This window comes from Oncorhynchus mykiss, chromosome 27, assembly GCF_013265735.2.
Source record: "Oncorhynchus mykiss isolate Arlee chromosome 27, USDA_OmykA_1.1, whole genome shotgun sequence".
NCBI classification, from domain to species: domain Eukaryota; kingdom Metazoa; phylum Chordata; class Actinopteri; order Salmoniformes; family Salmonidae; genus Oncorhynchus; species Oncorhynchus mykiss.
The window spans coordinates 19,289,327-19,314,441 of NC_048591.1; the positions used below are offsets into that span (position 1 = coordinate 19,289,327).

General features: G+C 44.9%; 2 protein-coding genes across 2 annotated transcripts in view; both read right to left on the reverse strand.

The window, feature by feature from the left end:
• Window positions 1–3,320: 3,320 nt before the first annotated feature.
• LOC110507700 (refilin-B-like) lies at window positions 3,321–7,224 on the reverse strand. The gene is made up of 3 exons (XM_021587855.2): window positions 6,180–7,224; window positions 5,853–5,947; window positions 3,321–5,652 (listed from the first exon to the last, which is right to left on the reverse strand). The coding sequence occupies exons 1-3, from the start codon at window positions 6,375–6,377 to the stop codon at window positions 5,334–5,336; spliced, it is 612 nt and encodes a 203-aa protein (XP_021443530.1). The 5' UTR covers window positions 6,378–7,224; the 3' UTR covers window positions 3,321–5,333.
• A 323-nt stretch (window positions 7,225–7,547) lies between these two features.
• The window catches only part of LOC110507696 (vacuolar protein sorting-associated protein 53 homolog), a 31,286-nt gene continuing 13,718 nt past the window's right edge, over window positions 7,548–25,115 (reverse strand). The window contains exons 6-22 of the mRNA XM_021587847.2: window positions 24,093–24,208; window positions 23,574–23,693; window positions 22,248–22,326; window positions 21,994–22,137; window positions 19,606–19,748; window positions 19,272–19,413; window positions 19,070–19,165; window positions 18,749–18,843; window positions 17,432–17,674; window positions 16,299–16,446; window positions 16,143–16,225; window positions 15,941–16,019; window positions 15,695–15,843; window positions 15,514–15,583; window positions 15,212–15,349; window positions 10,173–10,277; window positions 7,548–10,036 (exon numbers count right to left, since the gene is read on the reverse strand). Of these exons, the coding sequence (XP_021443522.1) occupies window positions 9,866–10,036; window positions 10,173–10,277; window positions 15,212–15,349; window positions 15,514–15,583; window positions 15,695–15,843; window positions 15,941–16,019; window positions 16,143–16,225; window positions 16,299–16,446; window positions 17,432–17,674; window positions 18,749–18,843; window positions 19,070–19,165; window positions 19,272–19,413; window positions 19,606–19,748; window positions 21,994–22,137; window positions 22,248–22,326; window positions 23,574–23,693; window positions 24,093–24,208 (2,121 nt within the window). The 3' untranslated portion in view covers window positions 7,548–9,865. The remainder of the gene's footprint in view (window positions 10,037–10,172; window positions 10,278–15,211; window positions 15,350–15,513; window positions 15,584–15,694; window positions 15,844–15,940; window positions 16,020–16,142; window positions 16,226–16,298; window positions 16,447–17,431; window positions 17,675–18,748; window positions 18,844–19,069; window positions 19,166–19,271; window positions 19,414–19,605; window positions 19,749–21,993; window positions 22,138–22,247; window positions 22,327–23,573; window positions 23,694–24,092; window positions 24,209–25,115) is intronic.

The window sequence follows — 25,115 nt, forward strand, 5'->3', positions numbered from 1 at the left end:
TCTGTGTGTGTGGAGTAAAGGTGGTCTAGAGTTTTTTCCCCCTCTAGGTTGCACATGGTAAATAGACAGCTACGAAGAATTTAGATGAAAAAGCTCTTGGTAAATAGTTTAGTCTACAGCTTATCAGGCGAACAAAACCTTGAGACTTCCTTAGATTCCGTGCACCAGCTGTTGTTTACAAATATACATAGACCGCCACCCCTTGTCTTACCAGAGCTGACTGTTCTATCCTGCCGAAACAGCATAAAACCCGCCAGCTATGTTATGTCGTCGTTCAGCCACGATTCAGTGAAACATAACATATTACAGTTAATGTCCCATTGGTAGGATATACAGTAGGCCAAAAAAGTATTTAGTCAGCCACCAATTGTTCTCCCACTTAAAAAGATGAGAGAGGCCTGTAATTTTCATAGCCAGAAATCTTGCTTGTTTGTAGGTGACCAAATACTTATTTTCCACCATAATTTGCAAATAAATTCATAAAAAATCCTACAATGTGATTTTCTGGATTTTTTTTTCTCATTTTGTCATAGTTGAAGTGTACCTATGATGAAAATTACAGGCCTCTCATCTTTTTAAGTGGGAGAACTTGCACAATTGGTGACTGACTAAATACTTTTTTGCCCCACTGTACGTGCTCGTAGTTCATCTATTTAATTATCCAATGATTGTACGTTGGCTAATAGGACCGATGGTAAAGACAGATTACCCACTCGCCATTGGATCCTTACAAGGCATCCAGACCTACGTCCTTGGATATCTCCGTCTCTTTCTCCTACACATGACGGGGATGAGGGCCTTATCGGGCGTCAGAAGTAACTCCTTCGTGTCCGACTCATTAAAGAAAAAAATATTCTTCCAGTATGGGGTGAGTAATCGCTGTTCTGATATCTAGAAGCTCTTTTTGGTCATAAGAAATGGTGGCAGAAACATCATGTACAAAATAAGTTAGAAATAACATGAAAACACAATTGGTTAGGGGACTGTAAAACAGCAGACACCTCCTCCGGAGTCAGTGATTGCTTTGCAGTGCTTGCAGTTTACCCCTGAATACTTCCAAACGACTCATTATTGAATTTGTGATTTCCAACTTGCAATGTTTATGTCCAATGGCCGATGAACGCCGATCCGTTTTATCTATAATTTCTCTTCATATGACAAGGATTTGCCAGTAGATTGTTGACTTGATTCATAATGATGACTTCTAGCTCAGATTTTGAAAGTATGATGTTGACATGATCAGTCTAATCAAAGCTACTGTAGATATAATGTATTTTGACGTCCTTTTATCTGTGGGCAATGACCTTGAGCCTTCTTGGATGGGCACTTCTAATGTAACTCTATGGCAGCACCCAAGGGGCTTGAATTGTTGAGCTCTCCCCGTAGATTTTGCGGTGACGTTGTGTCCCCATGAATGAAGAGTCCCATAGGGCAGCGCACAATTAGCCCAGCATCGTCCGGGTTAGGGGAGGGGCCTTTACTTTGCTCATCGGGCTCTAGCGACTCCTTGTGGTGGGCCGGGTGCCTGCAGGTTGACTTCAGTCGTCAGTTGAATGGTGTTTCCTCTGACACATTGGTGCAGCTAGTTCCGGGTTAAGCAGGTGGGTGTTAAGGAGTGCAGTTTGGTGGGTCATGTTTCGGAGGACGCATGTCTCGAGCTTCGCCTCTCCCAATCCCGTTGGGGAGGTATACGATGAGACAAGATCATAATTAAAATTGGGAGAAAAAGGAGGTAAAATTCAACAAAAAAAGAACACTGAGCCAATCACGGCGCAACTGGAGAACACTACGAACCCCTACGCCCCGTATTTTCTGCTGGCTGCCCCACCACCACAGAAAGCACTGAGCTAGGCTGAAACACCATTTTGGAGCTGCTATACTCAAGAAAGCAAAAAAGAGACCATGTTTGTATGCAGCTTTATTAACTTGATTTCTTGAAAAAAAAGAGAAGTTTTTACAGTGTTTGCAAACTGATATGTGTCACGTATTAATTCCAAAATTACATGCAAAACAGGTAGGGTGTTCAAAACATTACAGGTCACCACTGGCTATTTCGATGTTTCCCATTCATTTTTGTTTTTGCATCTTTAACTTTCGATTTTGAACAGAAGCTTCAAACAGTTGAAAATACAATATTTTTGGTTATTGAAAAGATACACTACATGACCAAAAGTATGTGGAAACCTGCTCGTCGAACATCTCATTACAAAATCATGTGCATTAATATAGAGTTGGTCCCCCCCTTTGCTGCTATAACAGCCTCCACTCTCCTGGGAAGGCTTTCCACTAGATGTTGGAACATTGCTGCAGGGACTTGTTTCCATTCAGCCAAAAGTGCATTAGTGAGGTTGGGCACTGATGTTGGGCGATTAGGCCTGGCTCCACAGTCAGCTTTCCAATTCATCCCAAAGGTGTTTGATGGGGTTGAGGTCAGGGCTCTGTGCAGGCCAGTCAAGTTCTTCTACACCGATCTCAACAAACCATTTCTGTATGTACATCCCTTTGTGCACAGGGACATTGTCATGCTAAAATAGTAAAGGGCCTTCCCCAAACTGTTGCCACAAAGTTGGAAGCACAGAATCATCTAGAATGTCATTGTATGCTGTAGCATAAGATTTCCCTTCACTGGAAATAAGAGGCCTAGCCTGAACCATGAAAAACAGCCCCAGACCATTATTTTTCCTCCACCAAACTTTAAAGTCGGCACTATACATTGGGGCAGGTAGCGTTCTCCTGGCATCCACCAAACCCAGATGAGTCTGTCGGACTACCAGATGCTGAAGAATGATTCATCATGCCAAAGAACTCATTTCCACTGCTCTAGAGTCCAATGGTGGCTTTACACCCCTAAAGCTGACGTTTGGCATTTGGAACACGGTAGTGAGTGTTGCAACCGAGGACAAGCAATGTTTCATCTCTTCAGCACTCAGTGGTCCAGTTCTGTGAACATGTGGCCTACCACTTCGCGGCTGAGCCATTGTTGCTCCTAGATGTTTCCACTTCACAATAACAGCACTTACAGTTTACAGGGGCAGCACTAGCAGGACAGAAATGAGACAAACTGATTTGTTGGTAAGGTAGAATCCTATGACGGTGCCACATTGAAAGTCACTGAGCTCTTCAGTAAGGCCATTCTACTGCCAATGTTTGTCTATGGAGATTGCATGGCTGTGTGTTCGATTTTATACACCCGTCTGCAACGGGTGTGGCTGAAATAGCCGAATCTACTCATTTGAAGGGGTCCACATACTTTTACATATATATTGTATTTCACAGCAGTTTAGATGGTACAATGATTCTCAACACTCTGCATTGTTTTGTCAAACGGAAATTAGGTTAACTTAACATTTTAGCAACCAAGACAATTGTGGAGCGACTTATGCGTATTGCACATTTTTATATTTAAGTAATTTAGCAGACGCTCTTATTCAGAGCAATTAGCGTTAAGTGCCTTGCTCAAGGGCATCTGGGATGTGAACCAGCGACCTTTCAGTTACTGGTCCAACGCATTTAACCGCTAGGCTACCTGTCAACTCTTATTAAAACAATGATTAGCTTAAAGCTTCATTTTTTTAACACAGATGTGTATTGAGTGATAGTGCTGTGAAATCAAAACAACTTAACCCAATTTGCCGTCCTGCACTCACAGCAGATTAACTCACTAACACTGAGCAGCAACAGGCCATCAACGGCACCTCCACACGGTCCAAACCCATATTCAAGGGTTACAACGGCAAAAAGACCAAGGCCAGGAGTCTGACCAGCCTCTGCCCCAATAAATCCCAACGAGAGGCAATGAAATGGAAGGAGGAAACACCGTTGATATGGCCAGATGCTGGTACCCACCAAGCCCAACCAGAGGAAACGCTACCTGGCCTCACAGCAAGGGGTGATAGACTGCTTGGGGCTGTTCAAGGGACACTTGGAGAGCAGTGGTGCCATTACACACCACCACATCTAGGTGGGGCTGTTATCAAACTAATAATTCTGGTTCTGTGCAGCACTTTCTCTATAGATGGCATAGCTGTCTCAATCAGAGTTGGTGTAATTGCACTAAAATTGAAGCTCTACTCATCTAGGAACATCCCTAATTGATAACCAAAACAAAATCCTGATACTGACAAGATTATGTTGTGAATTGATGTATTGCATTGAGTACACAATCATTTTTTTATAACTTCTCAAATCTGCTATAAAACATCAGAGCTTAAAAGCAATACCATTTGACTTCAATAAGGCACTTATCTCAAGACAGTTCAAGTTCTCTAGATGTGCATCCTTGTAGGACCTTGAGGGAAGATAGCCGTGTATTGCTATTAGGCTTGAGTTGAAGAGCATCAAATAAATACATAAAACAATACATATGGAAGCAACCAGAAGGTGATAGGCAAAGATAATGAACTGTTGAGGGACAGTTCACAAGATGTTGGTAAAAACAATATTTCACTATTAGGAAAATGCTAAAAATGTATAACAGAACAATAATGACACATTGGATAATCTCTTGCTACTCATTACCAACTAATATCAACTTCATCAATTTTCAATGATCTCTGTGGGGAGAAAAAAAACACTTTTACACAATTTGAAAGAAAACTGGTTTTCTGCTCCATGACCATACTTACAGTAAATGACAATGTGTATGTTTAGGCAAGACTAAGATGGGGTTTGGTGTTACACTATATAGGCTAGGATATTCTGCTTGTGGTAAGTAATGTTGTGCAACCAATACCCCATAATACCCTGTGATTTGGAGATTTTAAAGCCCAGTAATTTGACAACTCCCTGTGTGTCTACAAATGTGAATACTTACAAAAGCCACATGGAAACTCCACTATTGCCTTAAAATCTTATAATGTAGGGTCATTGTTCATTGAGCCTCACTGCAATGGTTAGGCCTAAACACAATGTTTTCACAGTGATGGTCCGGACTACACTTCCCTAACAATCCTTCACTTCCAAATCTGGTTTACAAGTTCCTCCACGGTGATAGTATACACTATCACCGGTCTCAGTCCACAGTTCAACACTCTGCATTAAACGGAATCCAACTTTGACATACCAGAGAAATATATTTACTAGCTACTAATGGATAAACCCTTTGGTAGATGGCAGCCTCACACAGATGTCCCTGCTATTTGTTTCATACTCCAGATCAGATTCCTCCCTCCTCTTGAGACTAGTACTCAAACGTGGGCTACAATGCTTTCCAATCTAAACTAATAGATGACTGTCTGTAACCTGGGTCCATTGGTGATGTCAGCCTGGTGGATGGTTGGCCCCCATATGGCCCAGGGAATTTTCCCCCAGGCCGTGCCCAGTCTTCCCCTAACCTACTGGGGTAGCCTACTCCGGTCAGCAGCCTCCAGCTCCACCCGCGACATGAATCTCCTGGCAAGCCGGCGACTGTCGTAGCTCAACTCGGTTGTGTAGATGGTGCGAGCGTGCTTGGGGAAGACGATGGTGGTGCTCTGGAAGCGCTGGGCCCGTTGGCGAGGCTGGAAGTCCAGCTGGGTCTTGTAGTGTCTCCAGGTGCTGTGAGGGACAGCCAGGACCATCTGGCTGCAGTTCTCCAGACCCAGGCCTCTGGGCTGCATGGCCATGTCATGGATAAAGTGACGCTCTGAGTCATAGTGGACAGACGATGTGTATCTAGGAATGACAACATTTGGGCAAGTGTCAATTCACTGCATGTTCAGCTAGATATAGTTTTAGAAATGGCAACGTTTGATCTGTGGTCCACTACATTTGTTTAATGGTATTTACACATAGTGGACAGCACACAGTGGAGTGCTAAGACAATTTCAAAAATCACACTCATAGCCTACATGCAGTAACTCAAAACAGCATACCGTATTTCCTTGGTCAGTAGTGGATCAAGTTCTATGCCCTCCCCGTAGGACAAGGTGTGCAGCTGAGGAACAGATCCAATCGATAAAATGGGGACCTGCAAGAATAGTCAGTACTAACATAAGGAGCAAACAATTGGTAGACGTCGTGAACATGATTGGCTTGGACTATTGACCCAATTTACTACTGACATGACCCAGATTCACTATGGGCCATGCAGGGAAACGCATCAAGAGGCTATATACTTCGGAAACAATGCTTTAACTTAGCCTTACAATTTCATAACAGGATGTTCGCAGTTAATGTAACACGTGCGACAGCCTACGTACCAAGGATGACCCTCTGCTCTCGTCTTCAGACACCGGGCTTATGGCACCTTTATCTCTGCAGTCAGGCAACAGCCAGTGGCTCGGACTGGGGCTGGGGGGTAGTCCGGAGTCCGGGCTGTCAAGTCCCCGCTCGGCTTTGCAGCTCATGTCCAATGGGTCGTTGTCACATACATTCAGCAAGTTTAGTCTGCCCACCATTGCTTTACAAAAAAGTCCTTAAAAACAAGATAAACGAGCCGCTCCCAAACAAGATTTTAGCCTACTGCGCGATGAGTTTGCAGAACTGTAGTTAAACTTTATTTCCAACTCATAGGTGTCCTTCATTGAATGTAATCGATCCTCCACGTCGGATAACTTCCCAAAGACCAATCAACTCTGCCGACGGCAATTGGCTTGCATCAACCTCGATTGCTTGGCAATAGGCTACGGTTTACGACTGTCGCGCGTCTAAACAAAATATCCTACTATTTTACAGCATGCTATTTAAATCCTTCATAAGTCAACGAACATTTCTAAAATTCATTCTGTTTTGCCCTTCGAAATAAAGAGAATCAACATAAATCGTTGTGGCTTTGAAGTTGACAAAATAGTGAACCCAAGCTACGTGTCACAGGCACTGACGTAAAAAAAAAGAACACAGGAGAAGGCACAGCGCATTGTCCAGTCTATCTGTCTTCAAATGTCTATATCGGTCTTAAAATGTCTCTCCCTTCAAAGGGTTTCATTGTTTTTGCAGTGAACTAGAGGAAAGGAAACGCCTTTTAAAACGCCCGCTCACGGCTGATTGGAGAGGAAACATGAAAGGCAACAAAACATGGGAACTCTCGTTCTGGCCTCCCCCTTGAAAAAAATACCCTTGTCGAAGTTTAACCTCAACTGGGCCTATTCATTAGGCCGATTCTGTTGCAAGACGTTTCTTTTAACGTGATCGACATGAATTTGTCCAATAGAAACTCTTGTTTTTCTTTGGACAAATGATTACACCCCTGGACTAGGATAGAGATAGGCGTGTGAAACATAAAAAATAAATTTAAAAAAACATGATAGCAAACTATTTATTTTATATAATTAGGCAAGTCAGTTAAGAAAAAAATCGTATTTACAATGACTGCCTACACCGGCTAAACACGAACGACGCTGGGCCAATTGTGCGCCACCCCATGGGCCTCCCAATCACAGCTGGTTGTGATACAGCTTGGTTTCGAACCAGGGTGTCTGTAGTGACTCCTCTAGTACTAAGATGTAGTTTTTTTACACCCCCGGGAGCCCTCGTATTAGTGTTTTTCACCACTACCATACAAAGTAACATGTTTTTCTTCTTATGAACTGAAGGCAGGAATGTGTACATCAAAAGCATAATAGCATGAATAGATTATACATACATTTATCAATTTGCAGGACTATTGGGAGGGGATAATAAGGCTTTCCAAGGATGAAATCCAACACCAATCGTTCATGTCCCAGCTACAATGATTTACAATAGATACTTGACCATACACACATTATTCAAACCTCATCCTTATTCTCGTGCTACACCACCAAATTATAAATTTTCCTGTATATATGAACCGATTCAAAAGACCACTGATCCAGAGTGTTTGCTATTACATGCAATAACTACTTTATCTGAAGCAGGTAACAGTAGAAATAATTAGATCAATGACAGTATTTAAAGGAACTGTGTTCCTTATATTATATTATTGTTCTCCACTGGCATCACTGTGCTAACTTCTCAGTGTAATTCCCTGTCTAACAGAGGAACTCATATGTTCACTGTTGAACAAGGATATATTACACACAATGATATAGTTTTCTATTTATGATATATTGTCTAAACCTTTTTGTTTTCTGTTATTCCAGGACCCTGTGTTTGACAGGCCTAGATTACCTGTCAATCATAATTCAAATTTGCCAGAAGATACCAACCCTAAAAAAGAACATAGAAGGGATTGAGGATTGTCCCGCCAGCCTGTCTTCAAATTTCGCTACCTTCAAAGGGTTTCATTGTTTTGCAGTGAAATAGAGGAAAGGAAACACCCCTCACAGCTGATTGGATAGGAAACATGAAAGGCAACAAAACTAAACATGGGAACTCCCCTTCACCTCCCCCTGGAAAAAAAATACCCCTGTAAAAGTTTAACCTCAACTGGGCCTATTCATTAGGCCGATTCCGTTGCAAAATGTTTCTTAAACGGGAGCAAACTGAACAAAACGGGGAGGGATCTACCTGAATTTGTCCAAAATAAACTATTGTTTTTGTTTGGACTAATGAATACACCTCTGGACTAGGCTAGAGAGAGATGTGGGTTTACACTGAGCTGCACTGAGGTCGGAACACAATCATGGTTTCATTAAGACACCGTGGAGCCGGCACAAGATATGGGTAGGAAAACATACCTCAATGCAGGGATGGGATATGCCACTGTACTCCAAATTGTACCTTTAGTTGCACTGATCCATCGAAAAGATTGAAATGCAAATAGTTTTCCCAGAAAAAGTAAATTTTTGTCCTCATGCTAGATACAGTAGCCAGTGCAGTCACTTGAACAACAAAGGAGCTAATTGGCTGGTACTGCCATTCCAAAATAGCTGAGGTGTACAGTGGCATATCCCATCCCTGCATTGAGGTACGTTTTCCAACCCATATCTTGCGCCAGCTCCACGGTGGCTTGATGTAACCATGATTGCATTCCAACCCCAGTGCAGCACAGTGTAAACAAGCATAACGGTAGGGTCATATCTTCTGGTAAATTTTCATTATGATTGACAGGTAATCTAGGACTGTCAGTGTCAAACACAGGGGCCTTGAATAACAGAAAAGAAAAGAGGTTTAGACAATATAATTTTGTACAATATATCCACAACATTGAACACGAGTTCCTCGTTATAACGTACTGACAGAGACTGTCTCCTGTCTAATTGAGGAGACATGACATCCCAAGATCCTCTCGGTCCCAGACCTGGGGCCTTAAGAACCTGGAGACAGCAATGCATGGTGAGATGCGGTCCATCCACCCAGAGACTGTTCCCGTTGTGAAGGGAAACTAGAAACATACACAAACTCCTAACTAACTGCATCCTCCACTTGAACAGGGAACTAAGAGAAACACAATAAAATACAACAGACTGGAGAGGTGGAGAACAATGACATTATGAAAACACTAGGAGAACATTCTGAAAACATTAGGAGAACATTCTGAAAATGTTAGCTTCAAACACATTGAAGTTCCTTGTTCTCAGTCTGGGACTGGGAGGATAGGTGCCAAAGCGGCAACAAATTGCTCCTAAAGCCATTTTTAATTAGTAGCTCTTGATTCTGTCTTAAGTGCAAACACATTTTGCTAAAATGCATAGTGTGTGTATGATATAGTCTACATTTAACGACATTTACAAAGCTTGGTTATTTAGTGTCATAAAAAGAGAAGCAGAAAAGAAATACAGAAGTAAATGAGTCATAAGTGCGAACAGCTCTGCAGCTGAGGACATGTCTTCATAATCTGACAGTTTACTTTGAAATCATGAGGTTCATATTAATGCTCCTAACAAAAATGAAACAATCATGTCTTTACTCTGCCTGCAATTCTCTGTTATGATTAAACAGAGCAGGAACAAGTATTCAAGATTAATTACTGGAATAATTTGTGTGTGGTATGGTGATGTGTGTGAGTGCAAGTGTGTGTGTCCACTCAGAGTCTCTTCTTGATGAGCTTCTCCAGTTTGCGTATGCGCGAGTTCTCCTGCTCGGGGGTGGGGGTGCTGAAGGAGAGAGAGGGGCCTCCATCGGTCCCTGAGGGTGGAGTGGGTAACCTCTGTCTGAAGAGCTCCAACATGCTGCTCTGCTCACTGCGCTTCAACCCCTACACACACACACACACACCAGAACATCAGTTATTGCAAGAGGAAACAAGACAACAGAGGAAGTAGGAGATAACCGTTGAAAACAGGTGATATCATTGAGACAAAACAAGTGAACCCAATCAAAGTGGCCCTTACCTTCATATCCAGAGTTTTCTGGAAGGTCTCTGGGTTCCCGTCAGCAAGGAGCTTGATGTAGTTATCCACAAACACCACAGAGGGTTCATGGGGGGCCATGACCACCTGTAGAGGGGGGAGGGGTAGAGACATCAGTGTTGCTCATACATTCACATCTCAATATTGAAGTGCAGCGTGTTTTTTTTTAGATCCCCCGTTCACAAGAGCCTTGATGGGACGACCAACTCCCAGCAGACTCATAAACTGATTCATAAACTGTGTGTATGCATGTGCGTGATAAGTGTGTGTGTGTGTGGCCTGTAAGAACAAACAGGCCCCAGAGTTAGTCCACTATCAGACCAGACAGTGTGTGCAAGTAGTTAAAGCTTCAAAGAAAGCCCCAACATTACACTCACATCCAAAATTGCATTATATTCCCCACATAGTGCACTACTTTTGACAAGAGCCCTATGGGCTTAGCATTGAGACTGATTGAAGTTGCTTGCTACAGAGCCGGCAGAAAACATGGTTATAACAGGTCCCACTGAATAAAAATAAATAAATAAATCGTAACCCTTCAAAAGCTCATTTTCTCCACCCAAAACATTTGTCCCTCACCCACACACCAATATCCAAGCCCTCCCGCCCTCTCTCTGTGCCTAAGGGGTGTGGGCAAAAATACATAAGAGAGCGAAACCAGAGAGAGACACAGAGAGGAGCGACAGGACATGGAACGCTGTGGATTGTCTGGAATTTTTGAGGTTCCTTCCCCTCTGGTCAGAGTGATTTATTAAGCAACTGTCCTGGAGGGAGGCCCAGGGAAAGCCTGGAGGGACTGTGTTGTAGTTAGCTCGTAAAAACTAGAGAAAGAAAAGGGAGGGGAGAAGGGGAGAGTGAGAGGAAAAAAACATCCACGCTAAAAGGAGGTGGGTGGAGGGGTGTTGAAGCCTTTCCACTCCCTCCCCAGAAGAAAGCTCTGGTGGTGGGGAAGAGGGCTGGGGTGGGTGGATAGAGGGCTGGAGAGCATGGAAAAAAACACATCTCACAGGCCAACGAGGGCTAACTGAGCTAGAGACAGAAACAACCTACAGACAGACTAACCAGAACCGGTCTACACATTATACTCAAGACAGCCTAACCCACTTTACTACATAGTCATCATCACCATAACTTTTACTTTGTTCTAGGGTTGTCCCAGACAACAACAAAAAACCTCGATTGACTAAGAGTCATCTGCTCTTTGGACCGATTGGTAGACATATTAAGATGTGTATTTTTCCATATAATGACACATCCTATGTGTTTTAATCAAATCAAATATATTCACTGAGATTGACTGATGCTTTAAGCACACTCTTTGATTAAATTAATTAAGACACAAATGACTAGAGGGAGTCCGACCAGCAACTGATTTGACTGTGCCGGGCTGGGCTCAGACTTGCTGCGCTGTGTATTATTATTATGTTTTAAAGATAGCGAGTGACTAAAACAAGCACCCATTGTCTCACTCTCCTCTCTGCTGCAATAACCACCACACAACATCAACAGTGTTCATCACACTGCCCGTGTTGCTGAAGCTGCAACATAATTACAGCCATTTCTAACTGAAAAGTTATTTTACTGAAATCCTTAATTTTATTAGGAAAAACATTCCCTATTCCCTCCACCCTTGCTCTCTTTACGTGACACATCGTATGCACGTGACCAAAGCCCCATTCACACTGGACTAGTATTAGTAGAGAATGTTGGTTATGTAATTATTACTCCAGAATGTCCGTTATTACAGAGAACTATTCTGACGGAATTTGTTTTTTCCAAACTGCCCCCTGTAATTGTTTTTACTTTTAAAAAATGACATTTTCAGTTATGATGGAAGCCTGGAGGTTTTCATTCTAGGCGTGACGATAGCGTATTACAACATGTTCAGGTGATGGGCCCACAGTGATGACTCTTATTTCATCTTTATTTAACCAGGTAGGCTAGTTGAGAACAAGTTCTCATTCACAACTGCGACCTGACCAATGAGCTGAGATAAGGAGCCAGTGGGTTTGGCAACAAATATGTAGCGAGGGCTAGCCAGCGAGGGCCAGCCAACGAGAGCATACAGGTTGCAGTGGTGGGTAGTATATGGGACTATGGTGCCAAAACGGATGACACTGTGATGGACTACATCGAATTTGCTGAGTAGAGTGTTGGAGGCTATTTTGTAAATGACGTCGCCAAAGTTAAGGATCGGTAGGATAGTCAGTTTTACTAGGGTATGTTTGGCAGCATGAGTGAAGGAGGCTTTGTTGCAAAATAGGAAGACAATTCTAGATTTAATTTTGGATTGGAGATGCTTAATGTGAACCTTATACCACCCACCACTGCGACCTGTGTGCTCTAGTCGGCTGGCCCTTGCCACATATATGTCGCCAGACCCACTGGCTCCAGGTCATCTATAAGTCTATGCTAGGTAAAGCTCCGCCTTATCTCAGTTCACTGGTCACGATAACAACACCCACCCGTAGCACACGTTCCAGCAGGTATAGCTCACTGATCACCCCCAAAGCCAACACCTCATTTAGCCGCCTTTCCTTCGAGTTCTCTGCTGCCAGTGACTGGAACGAATTGCAAAAATCACTGAAGTTGAAGACTATTTCCCTCACCAACTTTAAATATCAACTGAGCAGCTAACCGATCGCTGCAGCTGTACATAGTCCATCTGTAAATAGCCCACCCAACGACCTCATCCCCATATTGTTATTTTTTTGTTGTTGTTGCTCTTTTGCACCCCAGTATCTCTACTTGCACATCATCATCTGCACATTATCACTCCAGTGTTGATGCTAAATTGTAATTATTTTGCCACTATGGCCTATTTATTGCCTTACCTCCCTACTCTTCTACATTCGCACACACTGTACATAGATTTTTCTATTTTTCTTTTCTATTGTGTTATTGATTGTATGTTTGTTTATGTGTAACTGTGTTGTTTTTGTCACACTGCTTTGCAATTGTAAATGAGAACTTGTTCTCAACTGGTCTCCCTGGTTAAATAAAGGTGAAATTAAAAAAAGGTTGAAGAGAACAACTCTACAAACCTTGTATGACTGTTCAAGGCCTTCCACACATTCCCCTTCGTCTGCCGCCCATTAGTGTATGTAAACATATTCAAGGCCTTCCTCTATGGACTAACAGCCGTGTGTGTTTCACATGTGGAATCATCCATACACATCCCGGGTGACGACACTGAGGAGAGGCCACTTACCAGTTGTGAATGTCTAAGGTTGTTGCAAAGCACTATGGGCGAGCGGGTGGACATCTTGAAGCGTTGTCTGTAACGGCTGATAGATGCAATGTGTGAAGCAAGACGTGTAATTCAGGGCAAATTATTGCTTTGTGGATTGGCATGTTTATCGTACAAGCAGGAAAGAAGGGCCACATATACTGAATATCTGGTAACTAGAAGTTGATTTGTATAAAATAATCTGATATATAATCTTGACAAGAAACACAGAAAGGGAGAAGAGGCTTTGCTTGTAACTTCAGTAGTCCTATTGGTTGTGCTCAGAATAGATTAGGCTCTGATGGCTGTGGCTGATGTAGCATGATTAGAGCAGGTCCCAGGCTGACCAATAAAACAGATCAGCCTGACCATTAGAGCAGGTCCCAGGCTGACCAATAAAACAGATCAGCCTGACCATTAGAGCAGGTCCAAGGCTGACCATTAAAACAGATCAGCCTGACCATTAGAGCAGGTCCAAGGCTGACCATTAAAACAGATCAGCCTGACCATTAGAGCAGGTCCAAGGCTGACCATTAAAACAGCCCATTAGACAGACATCGAGGCTGCATTCCTTTAAGGCAGACAGTTAAGTGTGTGTGTGTGTGTGTGTGACAAGGGGGTGAGGGAAATTTCCTCTGGGATCGGGTCACAAGCCTTGGGGGCAGATGTAACTGGACTAGGGCAGGGTGAGGGGATAGTCTCTAGGGCAGGGTGGGGTTTGTCTGAGAAGACCGGTGTGTGCCATTGTCTTTCTGCATGCTATTGGCTAACCCTGGGGCAAGGTCAACCAATCAGACTGTATTTACTCTGTAGAAGAGACAAGCCATGGATACATGCGTCTGATGCGTGTGAGCATTCCCAAAAGTGTGTGTGTGTGTGTGTGTTTGCTTGCGTGAGTATACGCGGATGCCTGCATTCCCTAACCATTCACACCTCTCTTGGCTTCAGCTGATCGACACGCTGTGTGTGTGTGCGTGCGTGCACGTCCGCATATGTGTTTTAAAGCCTACCTTCCTCTCCTGTCTCTCTCATTAAAACCCAGGGGTACAGCTCAGTTCCTATTCCTCAGCTACCTAATGTGAGGTGGCCTTCTACTGGGAACTTCGGCATAAAACTCTTTCCTTAGTCGGGTTAAAAAGAAAGAATTAGCCTGTAAACATGCAGTTATTCAATGAAAATAAAACTTAAATCGTTAATCTGGTCAAGTCAGACAATGTTCATACTTGGCTCAGTGGTCAAACTGCACAAAACTTAGACAATAGCCTGTATTTAGTCTTATTATTTAATGCCAGAACACAGGAATGAACAGTGGCTATAGTCATGTTTAACCAAGCCAGTGTATTTGAAGGGTAGAGGTTAATGGTTAGGATTAACCTTGAAGCGTGGGTTAAGGTTAGGCTTAGATAGAAGTGGCTGTAGTGAAACGTTGTTGCGTGGTTGCACAGAAACGTTGTAGCATGGTTGAAGAGAGACATTGTTGCGTGGTAGTGTTAAGCACCTATCAGTGTCTAAAACGTGTACATATACACGCAGCAGTGTTCTAGAACATTTGACCACTGGCTTTCATACTTTTCGAATTCTCAGTGCGGCTTATGCAACTTCTCCAACGGTCAACACATTCAAATAATAGAGGAGCTGCGTTGGTTGGGAATTTTTGGGAGGTGCGCGTTCGAGCTGTGTGTCTCGCGCAGCTGGTGGTCTTAGAGCCGTGAATCTGTCACAATGGGACGCCGGACTAACGCGTCTCGGCGTCTGTAGAATCTGAATTATGCTTTAGTGTCACAGGGCTCACCTTGAGGATCATCTCAGCGCGGGTCATCCCCTTCACGACTATCTTGGTGTAGCTGGCTGGGGCCTTGCGGACCACCTGAGAGCCTATAGAGGGCAGATCCAACAACACTGTCTTCAGGGAGTGGGTGTCCAGGAGGAGCTGAAGAACAAAGCAGAAGAAGAAACAATGTTACCAATAAAACTAGCTGAATTATCAGCTACAGGTAGCAAACAAACAATTGTCAAAAAGTTATCATTACGGAGACCATAAGCATAATTCTACTTAAGTAAAGGCTAATGACATAAAAGGGTAAGTATGTTTACCTGTTCAGCCCCCACCATGCTGATAGTCTTACATCTGAACAAGTGGTTGATGAATTTAGGAATGAAAGAGCTGAGGGGGAAAAAAAGACAAGATAGAATCTTGTCAATGGGAGTACCAAGTCAATGGGAGTACCAAGTCTTCCTCACACATTGACGAACAGTGAAGAGGGAAGTAACTCACTTGGTGAACTTGATGCAGAACTGGGTGAAGTATTTTCGTGTGGAGGCCAGGTTATCTCTGATGATGGGGACGTTCTGTTTGATGTGCATGATGACTGACGTCACATAGGGACTCTGGTCACCTACATGCTCTACGCTCTGCCATGGCATCTAGAGGGAAGGAGACCAAGAGGGACAGTGAGGGAATGGTTGAAAGTGAAAATAAAATGACAGTGTAAGGAGGAGAGGAATGCAGTGGGTGTCCCACCTTGCTCATGGCAGTGAGAGCAGGGTCACAGGCAGCGTCCAGGTCCTGAACAAGCAACTGGATACTGTTGGAGATCACACTGACAGACACAGAAAGAGACAGAGTTGACCGTCATGGGACTTCACATCCAATTATTCCACTTTATCTAAAACTATTGTTAATTTTGAGTTGACAGAAATTGCTCCTAGGATTTGGTACGTACTTGCTGAAGGTGTCCATCTCTCCAGTCAGGTTGATTCTCTCCACCAGGTTCTTATCCACCTTCTCCTTCAGCTTCTCCTCCAACTGACACAGACACAGAATAGTTTAACATTAAGTCTAGGCCCGTTTGAGTGTGTTTGTGTGTGTGTGTTCTAACCTGCTGTGTTGTGGCCAGACAGTACTCTGCAGTACTGAGAATGCTACAGATGAGGCACAGCTCCTCTACAGTGAACTTAGCAGCCTCCGAACCCTCCTTCTCCTGCAGTAGACTCTTGATGGTCAGTCCTCCACTGTTACTGCTAGTCCTGAGAGACAGAGAGAGAGTGTGTGTGAGAGAGAGATTGAGAAAGAGTCAATAGTTCTCTCGTGAATTAGGGACAGAAGTCTGCTCACATGAGCTCTAAAGGGAAAACTCTGGGACCTAGTGTGAATTGACAAGCAGAAACTCCTGTCTCTAGTTACAGGTTATAATTCAAAGCAAGTTTTGTATAATTGAGACAGCCAGAGACATACACACAGACAGAGGGGCATGGTTACCATGGCAACATGGCTAAACCGCCTCCCTCTCATTAATAAACGCCACAGCCGAGATTTCTGGGAAAACCAACACAGCTCCAACCCCCAAAGGGCCCCCTTTAAAACTCCACAAACCAACACACACACACACACCACACAAGAGGTCTGTGTGTGTGCATGTCTATCAACCACAGTGAATAATAGGTCTTATAATGTGGCCAGCGAGCCAAAGATGTTTTCGCTCATGAAGTATTAGTCCTCACCGCGATGTAAACATCTCCAGCACCACATGACATGCAAACCCAGACGATCAAACACAGTGACGACTAAACACATGAACTATCAAACAAACCCCGGAGAATGACGGATCACTCTTCTGAATGAACAAACTTTGTCAGATTCCTTCATCAAAAGGGATTTGAAGCAAATGATAGCATATATAATCTTTCAGAATTTTAATCTTGCTTTGACAGAAGCATTTGTCCCAGTCCAGCTCCTAGCAGGCCACAGTTTATACTGGTTGTCATAGTTCAACTTGTTAGAATATTTTCCCTAGCAAAGCCAGAAACCATCCAGAAAATGGTTTGAATGAAAACCAGAGTACACGGTGGTCTTCCAGAACCCGTACTGGGAAGTACTGCAACCTGCCATCCTGGTTCTAGGACCCAATACAGTATGTGAGCAGCCTGACTAAAAAGCACATAAAAAATTATTACTAGACCTACATCACACAAATAAATCTGATCATCATTAGGCTAGGCTGTAGTAAATTACTTGGGTAGGTTTCCAGACAGTATCTTCCAGGCATACTCTCTGAGGTACTTCTGGAAGATGGTGGTGAAGGCGATCATAGGTTCCCCTGTGCTGAGCTGAGAGCACTGCACCATGCACTTCTTATAGTAGACGAACAGGTCAGCACAGCTGGGCAGCACCGCTCCACCGTCCTCCGTGCCCGCCTTGGGGGGGCCCTGTGCCCGGAAGTCTGACACGAAACGGTCAATCATCTCCCCCAGGTTCCTGACAACAATAACAATAACACACACAGTTCAGTGGTGAGCCTCAGATACCAGCACACACACGCAGGTTGACATTTATTGCCATGAATCTTGCCCTGGAGGCAGAACTGAGCGATTTACACTAGATGGGCCAGCTGAAAATTCAAAATTGGCTTCATCATAAATATTCATAAAAACTCAAATTAGCATTTTGGTCTAAATGTAAGGTTTAGCATTAGGGTTAGCAGTGTAGTTAGAGATATGTTTAAAATCAGATTTTATGGCTTTGTGGCTGTGCCAGCAAGTGACCACTCTGCAGAGCTGCCTCCAGAGCAAGACTCATGACAAACGCCAACCTGCCACACACAGTTCAGTGATGATAAAATGGAAGAGACAGACAGACAGGGTAGGAGATTCTCCCTCTATTGCGGCTGTCTTCACTGTACTTTGATATCAATGTCTAAACGGCTGTTATGGTCTATTACTTTACCCCACTGTTACTGTAAAATGAAGCCAAGGACAAAAAACGAAATCTACTTTGTATGAACAATCAGGTCACTATTCTCTCTCCTGTTGTATTCCATTGAGACATGCTGCTTTGGAAACGCCTAATGTAGAATCGTCTGGCCATGTCTGTTGTGAAAGGAAGCCATAGCCAGATAATGTAAGTCCCAGACTGACAAACACTAAATGCTCCAGAGATCCAATACTAGGGTTTGCCGCGAGACGAACAAGCCTCAGATAAGTGCCTCGTTTCTGGGGAGACCACACATCTGAGGGGGAGGGTGGAAGGAGGTGAGGGAGAGGAAAGAGTGTGAGAGAGAAATAGAGAGTGAGAGAGAAAAAAAAGGAGTAGAGAGAGGGAGGAAGAGAAGGAGAAGAACGATCAGCTGCAGCACCACTTTTCAATCCCTCTTTCTTAGCGTCTGTGGTCATGTAGCTCATAGGAACCATTTCAGCCCCAGCAGAGAGAAACCGAAAGAAACAGAAACAAGAGGGAACGACAGGGTTGATGAGGGAGAAAGGAAAAGTTCTGGGCACACAAATCTGTGCTAGATCTCTACATCACTCACACACTACATCACACACAACTCACTTGTCCTGAGACTCGATGTAGACATAGAGGTGAGACTCGAAGCACTTGGAAATAATGCCATGGAAGGGGTTGTCAGGAGCCTTGTGCTTCTTGGGCTGGGGAGCGGAAAATGGTCAACAATGTAGGATGTAATTACTACTCATGATTTCTCACTAGGGGATGAGTATTTTCTTTCCAAAGTCATCCCGTAAAAGGTCCTATCGAGATCCTTCTAGAGATATTCCCATAATGAGTCACCATGACACAGGAAATAACCTCAGTAGGTCAGCCTATACCTATCAAGGTCGATGTTCAGACAGGGTCATCTCAAACATGTCTTACCCTATCCAGATCCTCCTCCATCTCTGACCCATCCTCTCCAATCTCGTCCTCCAGGAAAGGGTTGGTGGACTCCAGTGGTGTCTCCGGCTTCTTCACCTGAAAACAACACTAGTGTCAGCAATGATGGCCCAAAGATAATGAGAGTGTGTGTGTGTGTGTGTGTGTGTGTGTGTGTGTGTGTGTGTGTGTGTCTGTGTCTAACCCCGGGCCTGTCGGTGAGGGTGCACCCAGAGAAGCGCTTGGCGAGCAGCCCCTCGAAGTTGGTGGTCCTCTGAATGGCAAACAGAAGCAACTTGACCTCGATCTCTTTGGCCCGCGTCCGCATCACTTTGGCCAGCTCTGTCCTGGATGACACACAGACACATAGGGTTGTCAACACATCACATTGCAGCATGAATGATTGTGATAGCAGGTCAGTGCTCATGTAGGCTAACAAAGACTAAATCAACTGTATACTGAATAGTGTTCGGATGATAGTGATCACAGTGAGGCTCTAGCTGTCAACAGTTTCCAGTACAGGGGGTGTGTGTATGTACCTGGTGATGTGGCAGAACTCCACAGCGATACGTTCAGTCATACACCACTCTTCAGGGAACATGCGTCCGTACTTCTCCTCATAGTCCACCAGCTGACGCTTAATCCAGGCGTAACGGCGGTCAATCTTATCCAACCAAGCTACCTGAGTCAGGTCAGTGGACAAACACACTTTCAGGTGGAGGATCCACAGACGCACTGTCACAACACCAGCATTATTTAAGATCAGTCAATGTACATCTCAATTATGATTCACATGATCTACAAAGGAAGAAATACTAGTTGGTGTTTGGACCACAAACTAAAATATATAGTGTGTGTCCATTATCCCCATTTGTACCTACCGAAGATCCCTCGTGTAATGGACCCAAAATGGCCGCCTTAGTTTAAAGCGTTTTAACTACTTCGCAGATGTGAAACAGACCATCATAATATCAGTAAAAATATATAAAATACCCCGTTTAAGGTTTTAAAAATAGGTTATATTTTACTTTAATTCCATGACGTACATTAAGGCATTGTTGGCAGAATCAATGGATGCAGTTCAATATAATTCACCAATACATTTCTTGGTACTCCAAAAAATATTGCTATCAGGTTGTAAATCACAGCTGGCCTGGTACATTGTTTGCTGCCTCCACCCATTTGGGACGTACCGTTTCAGTTTCAATAACTAAATATTTAGAACATAAACGGAGGACTGAACTAAGGCTGGGAATGTCAATACAATCAAACTAGCCAGGGAAATGATCACAAGTCAGTCATAACGTGGCTAAAAGGCTAACGCACGTGTCAAATACAAGGCCCACGGAACGAATAGGACACACAAGCGAGTATAACAGTTGAGTCATCTACTTTATGAAATTACAGCCTGATTCGCTGGCATCAGTGAATTCAGCAACATTTGAGAAGTAGCCTACGCTGGCTACTCAACTACAGTACAATACATTTTGAGTGCACCATATAGCAATGCTGCATTCAACAGCAGCGGTGATCCATGCAGTGCAAAACATTTTTAAATATTAAATACTTTTTGATTAGGGTCGCACCATATTATGCACATCTGCAAATACAGCAGAAAAAGCTGGACAAATATTTATATTATCGTTTGTTTTAATGTTAAAATGCTATATACAGCATCCTGTGTACATAATTGGACATTATAAAGGGACATATTTTTTTCAAATAAAATAATTGCCTATTTGGTTTGCAGTTTCACACTTTTTGTGTGAAAACAAATAGTCTGGCACACAAATACATTGTGCTTTTTAAATATGGCTTGTGCGCTGATGGAGTTTGACACCACTGGGCTAGCATATCTATGTAGCTAGCTAAAAACAGAGGCTAACGTTAGCTAGCTGGCTGCAGGGAGGATGTCATGTCATTGGATAAGAGGGTGAGTGATTTACTTTTTCCTTCATATCGTTTTTCGGTGGCTACAGCTAAAGATACAGGTGTCATTTGGTTAGTTAGCAAGAAATGTGAATCACTTTGCTAGCTAGCTATGCTGAACTTGAACTACTTATCCACAGTTAGCATATCTCTTAGTTGTCAATCAAATGTATTTGGCATCGATCTAATGGGCAGGCAGGCAAGTTCACATTTATTTGTCAAAACTCAGGACAAGCATGCATTGGCAGACAAGCTGCAGAACGACGAGCAGGGTACTATTCACCATCGTTTATCAGTGCAATTTTGATGGCCAACAAGATACAACGTTTGAGGATTTACCTAATGTTCCCTTGTTTAGCTCATCTCGCTCTGTCTAGCATTCGTTTTTGGGTCTTGTTGTTGTTGATGTGCATAGGCAACTGAGGTAGAGAGAGCCTATCTTTTCGTGGTTGTTTGATGAATAGGACTGTGAAGTTGCCAGATGTAAGAGGACTCCCAAGTGGTAATTTACACATTCGTAGAAATCCATTCAAGTGTATTTAGTGGCGAAGGCGTTCTAATGATCTAAAGCCGCGCTGTTGCTACTGCCTGTAAACACACAGACCAGTTCGATGTATATGATGTGTGGCAAATAGCTTATTTGCATATAGGCCTACTGTAGCTCTGATTGGCTATGGCGCACCGGTCTGCATAGACTCCGGTCCTGGACAGGGGCCGATGTTTTTATTAGATTTTATTTACTGCAGTGTCTATTAATTGTTCAAACGCACAGCCGCTTTGCCACTCTATACTGATATAGAAATTTCACAAATGCCTTACTATACATAACTCCCAAACATTCTATGAATTTATGAAAACGACCATATTCAAATTCTTGCTTGTCAGAATCATATCATATTCCTGGGAGTGTATATGAACAGATTTGAATAATATTTCATTTTGCTAAAATGCTGTCAGTTCCACTTTAATGCTTAGTAGTACAATAAACTGAAACTTACATCCTGATTCTCCTGGAAGAGCACCATGTACTCAGAGAGGTGCTGTCTGATGAACTTCTTGATGATCTCCTGTTTGATGCGGGGGTCCAAGACGTTGGCCACAAGACAGGCATCCCTCAGAACATTACTGGGTCCCCCTGCTCTCTGGGGATATAGAGGACACAAAATACCTTGGGTAAACACATACATTATCTATTAAATGTAGTCACACATACAATTTTTAATGACGCACATATATCACACAAGGCATTCACCTTTGACCCCTGAGCGGGGAAGGCCTCTTCAAAGTCTGCCAGGATCTGAGTCCCCAGCTCGCTTTGGGCCACTTTTACCCTGTGGATGACACAAACAGTGGAGAAACATTGAGAAAACACTGCCATCATGAAAGCTGGAGCGGTGTGTAGAGCTGGTGTAACTGTAGATATTTTCATCATGAAACAGTTTCCAAAATGGTAGCTAGGTTGGGTGTGACCCACTGGTAAGTTGTGACTGACTGGTTTCAGGCCAGTGGTTTTCTTTACTCATTGGGAGAGACAAATTCCAGAAGAGTTTATTGGGTTACACAGTACAGCACATAGTTCCATGGTGGGAACCAGAACATCTGGCCTAATGTGAAGAGTGAATCTGGTGGGGCATTCAGAGTCCAATCTTAGAGCAACAAGAAGAACCTTCCAGAGTAAACAAGATGGATGCCATGCCACAGGGTGGGCAGTGCCCTGCAGATGCCCCTGACAATCAGTCAGACCAATGCTCCAGCTGTCCCTCTGTCTGGTCATCCCACCAAATGTTTGTCAATTTCTTCTGAAGACTCAGTATTTTCCATTTACCCTTTTCCAGATAACAAAACAGTGGTGGTAAGAGAGTGTGTGGGTGGCTTTGATGGACACTGGACACACAACTCTGGATAAACATAAGTTTGTGGAAGAAAAAAACAAACATTCAACGACACCTCCCCCCCACACACACACACTTCCTTACTCTCCTAAATTCATGTTTTTATCATCCACTCCAAGGCAAACAGAGCAGATAGCATAGCTAGCTCCCCCAGCCAGAGGGACATAGGGACTAGCTGGGTTGAAGGCTGAACACAGACCTTACTCTGTAGTGATGGTATGGGGTTTGGACTAGTGCTTAACACACCCCAGAACTGTTCCTGTGGAGGGGAAAGAAGAGAGAGGACAAAGGTCTACTCTTTCAATCACACACACAAGAGCAGATACAAGAAACACTCTCGCTCTCTCAATCACACTTTTCCTCTCTGGCACGCACACACAAGGACACTCTCTCAAACACACCCAGCCAGTGGAAAGCACAGCCCAAGCCCTCAGTGGAAAATGTCTGCATAAAGGAGATCCTATTCAGTGCATCTCCTTCCTGTGTATTTCAGCAGCCTGCAGCCTCCTCTCCTCAGTAAATATAAAACAGGGTCTGATTCTGATGAGCACAACAGAATTCCTCTGAGCTCAACAGGCCTGGCCTGGGCTGGCTGGCTGTCAGTTCAGAAAGGGAATATGTTGCCCGTGTGTGTGCATGTGCATGTGCAGGGGTGTGTGCGTACATGCGTGTGCGTGTATGGTTACCTCTCTGAGAGCTGTCTGATTTGAGGGATTCCCATGTATTTGTGGAAGTGCTCCAGGACGTTGACTACACCTTGTAGCAGGTTAGCCACCTCTCCATACTGCCTCTTCCTCGTCATTGCCCTGGGACACACACAGATCACTGACAGTTCTAGCTTGGAGTTCTGGCTAGTGGATACACATACGAGCAGCCACTTCAACGTGTAGTCAATGGTATATGTGCCAAACTAAGACAGACCCAGCACCTTGCCTTGAGGCAGTAACAGTGCACAATGGTTTCCAATGATCTTTAGTATTCCTTTTTATGTGCCAACTCCTAACTTGAGATGCACAGAGCTACATTTTCACAAATCTTCCATTGACATCAATGCATGTATTACAAGAAAAAGTCTGAGTCGCCCACAAGTATTTAACTTAGGATTCATCCCTGTGTAACTTCTAGATCGGTGATTTCAAACTATGGGTCGCAGCCCACCGTTGGCCCTCCCCTCCACGCCCATAGGTGGCACTGTGAGTACCCACTCTAGAGAGTCCACGCCCCCGGCCAGCATGTGCAGGTGGTTGAGGGTGGTGATGGAGGTGGTCAGGTGACGCTTAGCATGGTCCAGCTGTTTGATGTCCCGCGTTATCTCCTTGACCTAAGAGATCGAGAGAGGGAGGGTTGGGTGGGGGAGAGGAGGGGAAAGCGGTAGAAGAGAGTGAGGAGCAGAGAGTGGAGGGGGCGAGGAGCAGCGAGAGAGGGGGGGGCGAGGAGCAGCGAGAGAGGGGGGGGCGAGGAGCAGCGAGAGAGGGGGGGGGCGAGGAGCAGCGAGAGAGGGGGGGCGAGGAGCAGCGAGAGAGGGGGGGGCGAGGAGCAGCGAGAGAGGGGGGGGCGAGGAGCAGCGAGAGAGGGGGGGCGAGGAGCAGCGAGAGAGGGGGGGGGGGCGAGGAGCAGCGAGGGGGGGGGCGAGGAGCAGCGAGAGGGGGGGCGAGGAGCAGCGAGAGGGGGGGCGAGGAGCAGCGAGAGGGGGGGCGAGGAGCAGCGAGAGGGGGGGCGAGGAGCAGCGAGAGAGGGGGAGGCGAGGAGCAGCGAGAGAGGGGGAGGCGAGGAGCAGCGAGAGAGGGGGAGGCGAGGAGCAGCGAGAGAGGGGGAGGCGAGGAGCAGCGAGAGAGGGGGTGGCGAGGAGCAGCGAGGGGGGGGGGCGAGGAGCAGCGAGGGGGGGGGGCGAGGAGCAGCGAGGGGGGGGGGGCGAGGAGCAGCGAGGGGGGGGGGCGAGGAGCAGCGAGGGGGGGGCGAGGAGCAGCGAGGGGGGGGGCGAGGAGCAGCGAGGGGGGGGCGAGGAGCAGCGAGGGGGGGGCGAGGAGCAGCGAGAGGGGGGGCAAGGAGCAGCGAGAGAGGGGGGGCGAGGAGCAGCGAAAGAGGGGGGGCGAGGAGCAGCGAAAGAGGGGGGGCGAGGAGCAGCGAAAGAGGGGGGGCGAGAGAGGGGGGGGGCGAGGAGCAGCGAGAGGGGGGGGCGAGGAGCAGCGAGAGGGGGGGGCAAGGAGCAGCGAGAGAGGGGGGGGCGA

What these genes read in the sequence shown, in the direction of transcription:
- LOC110507700 (XM_021587855.2), bottom strand. Translation starts at nt 6,377, where the DNA reads ATGGTGGGCAGACTAAACTTGCTGAATGTATGTGACAACGACCCATTG. An exon ending in AGAGCAGAGGGTCATCCTTG is followed by an intron (nt 5,948 to 6,179) that starts GTACGTAGGCTG and finishes CTATTCTTGCAG; the next exon opens with GTCCCCATTTTATCGATTGG. An exon ending in CTACTGACCAAGGAAATACG is followed by an intron (nt 5,653 to 5,852) that starts GTATGCTGTTTT and finishes TGTCATTCCTAG; the next exon opens with ATACACATCGTCTGTCCACT.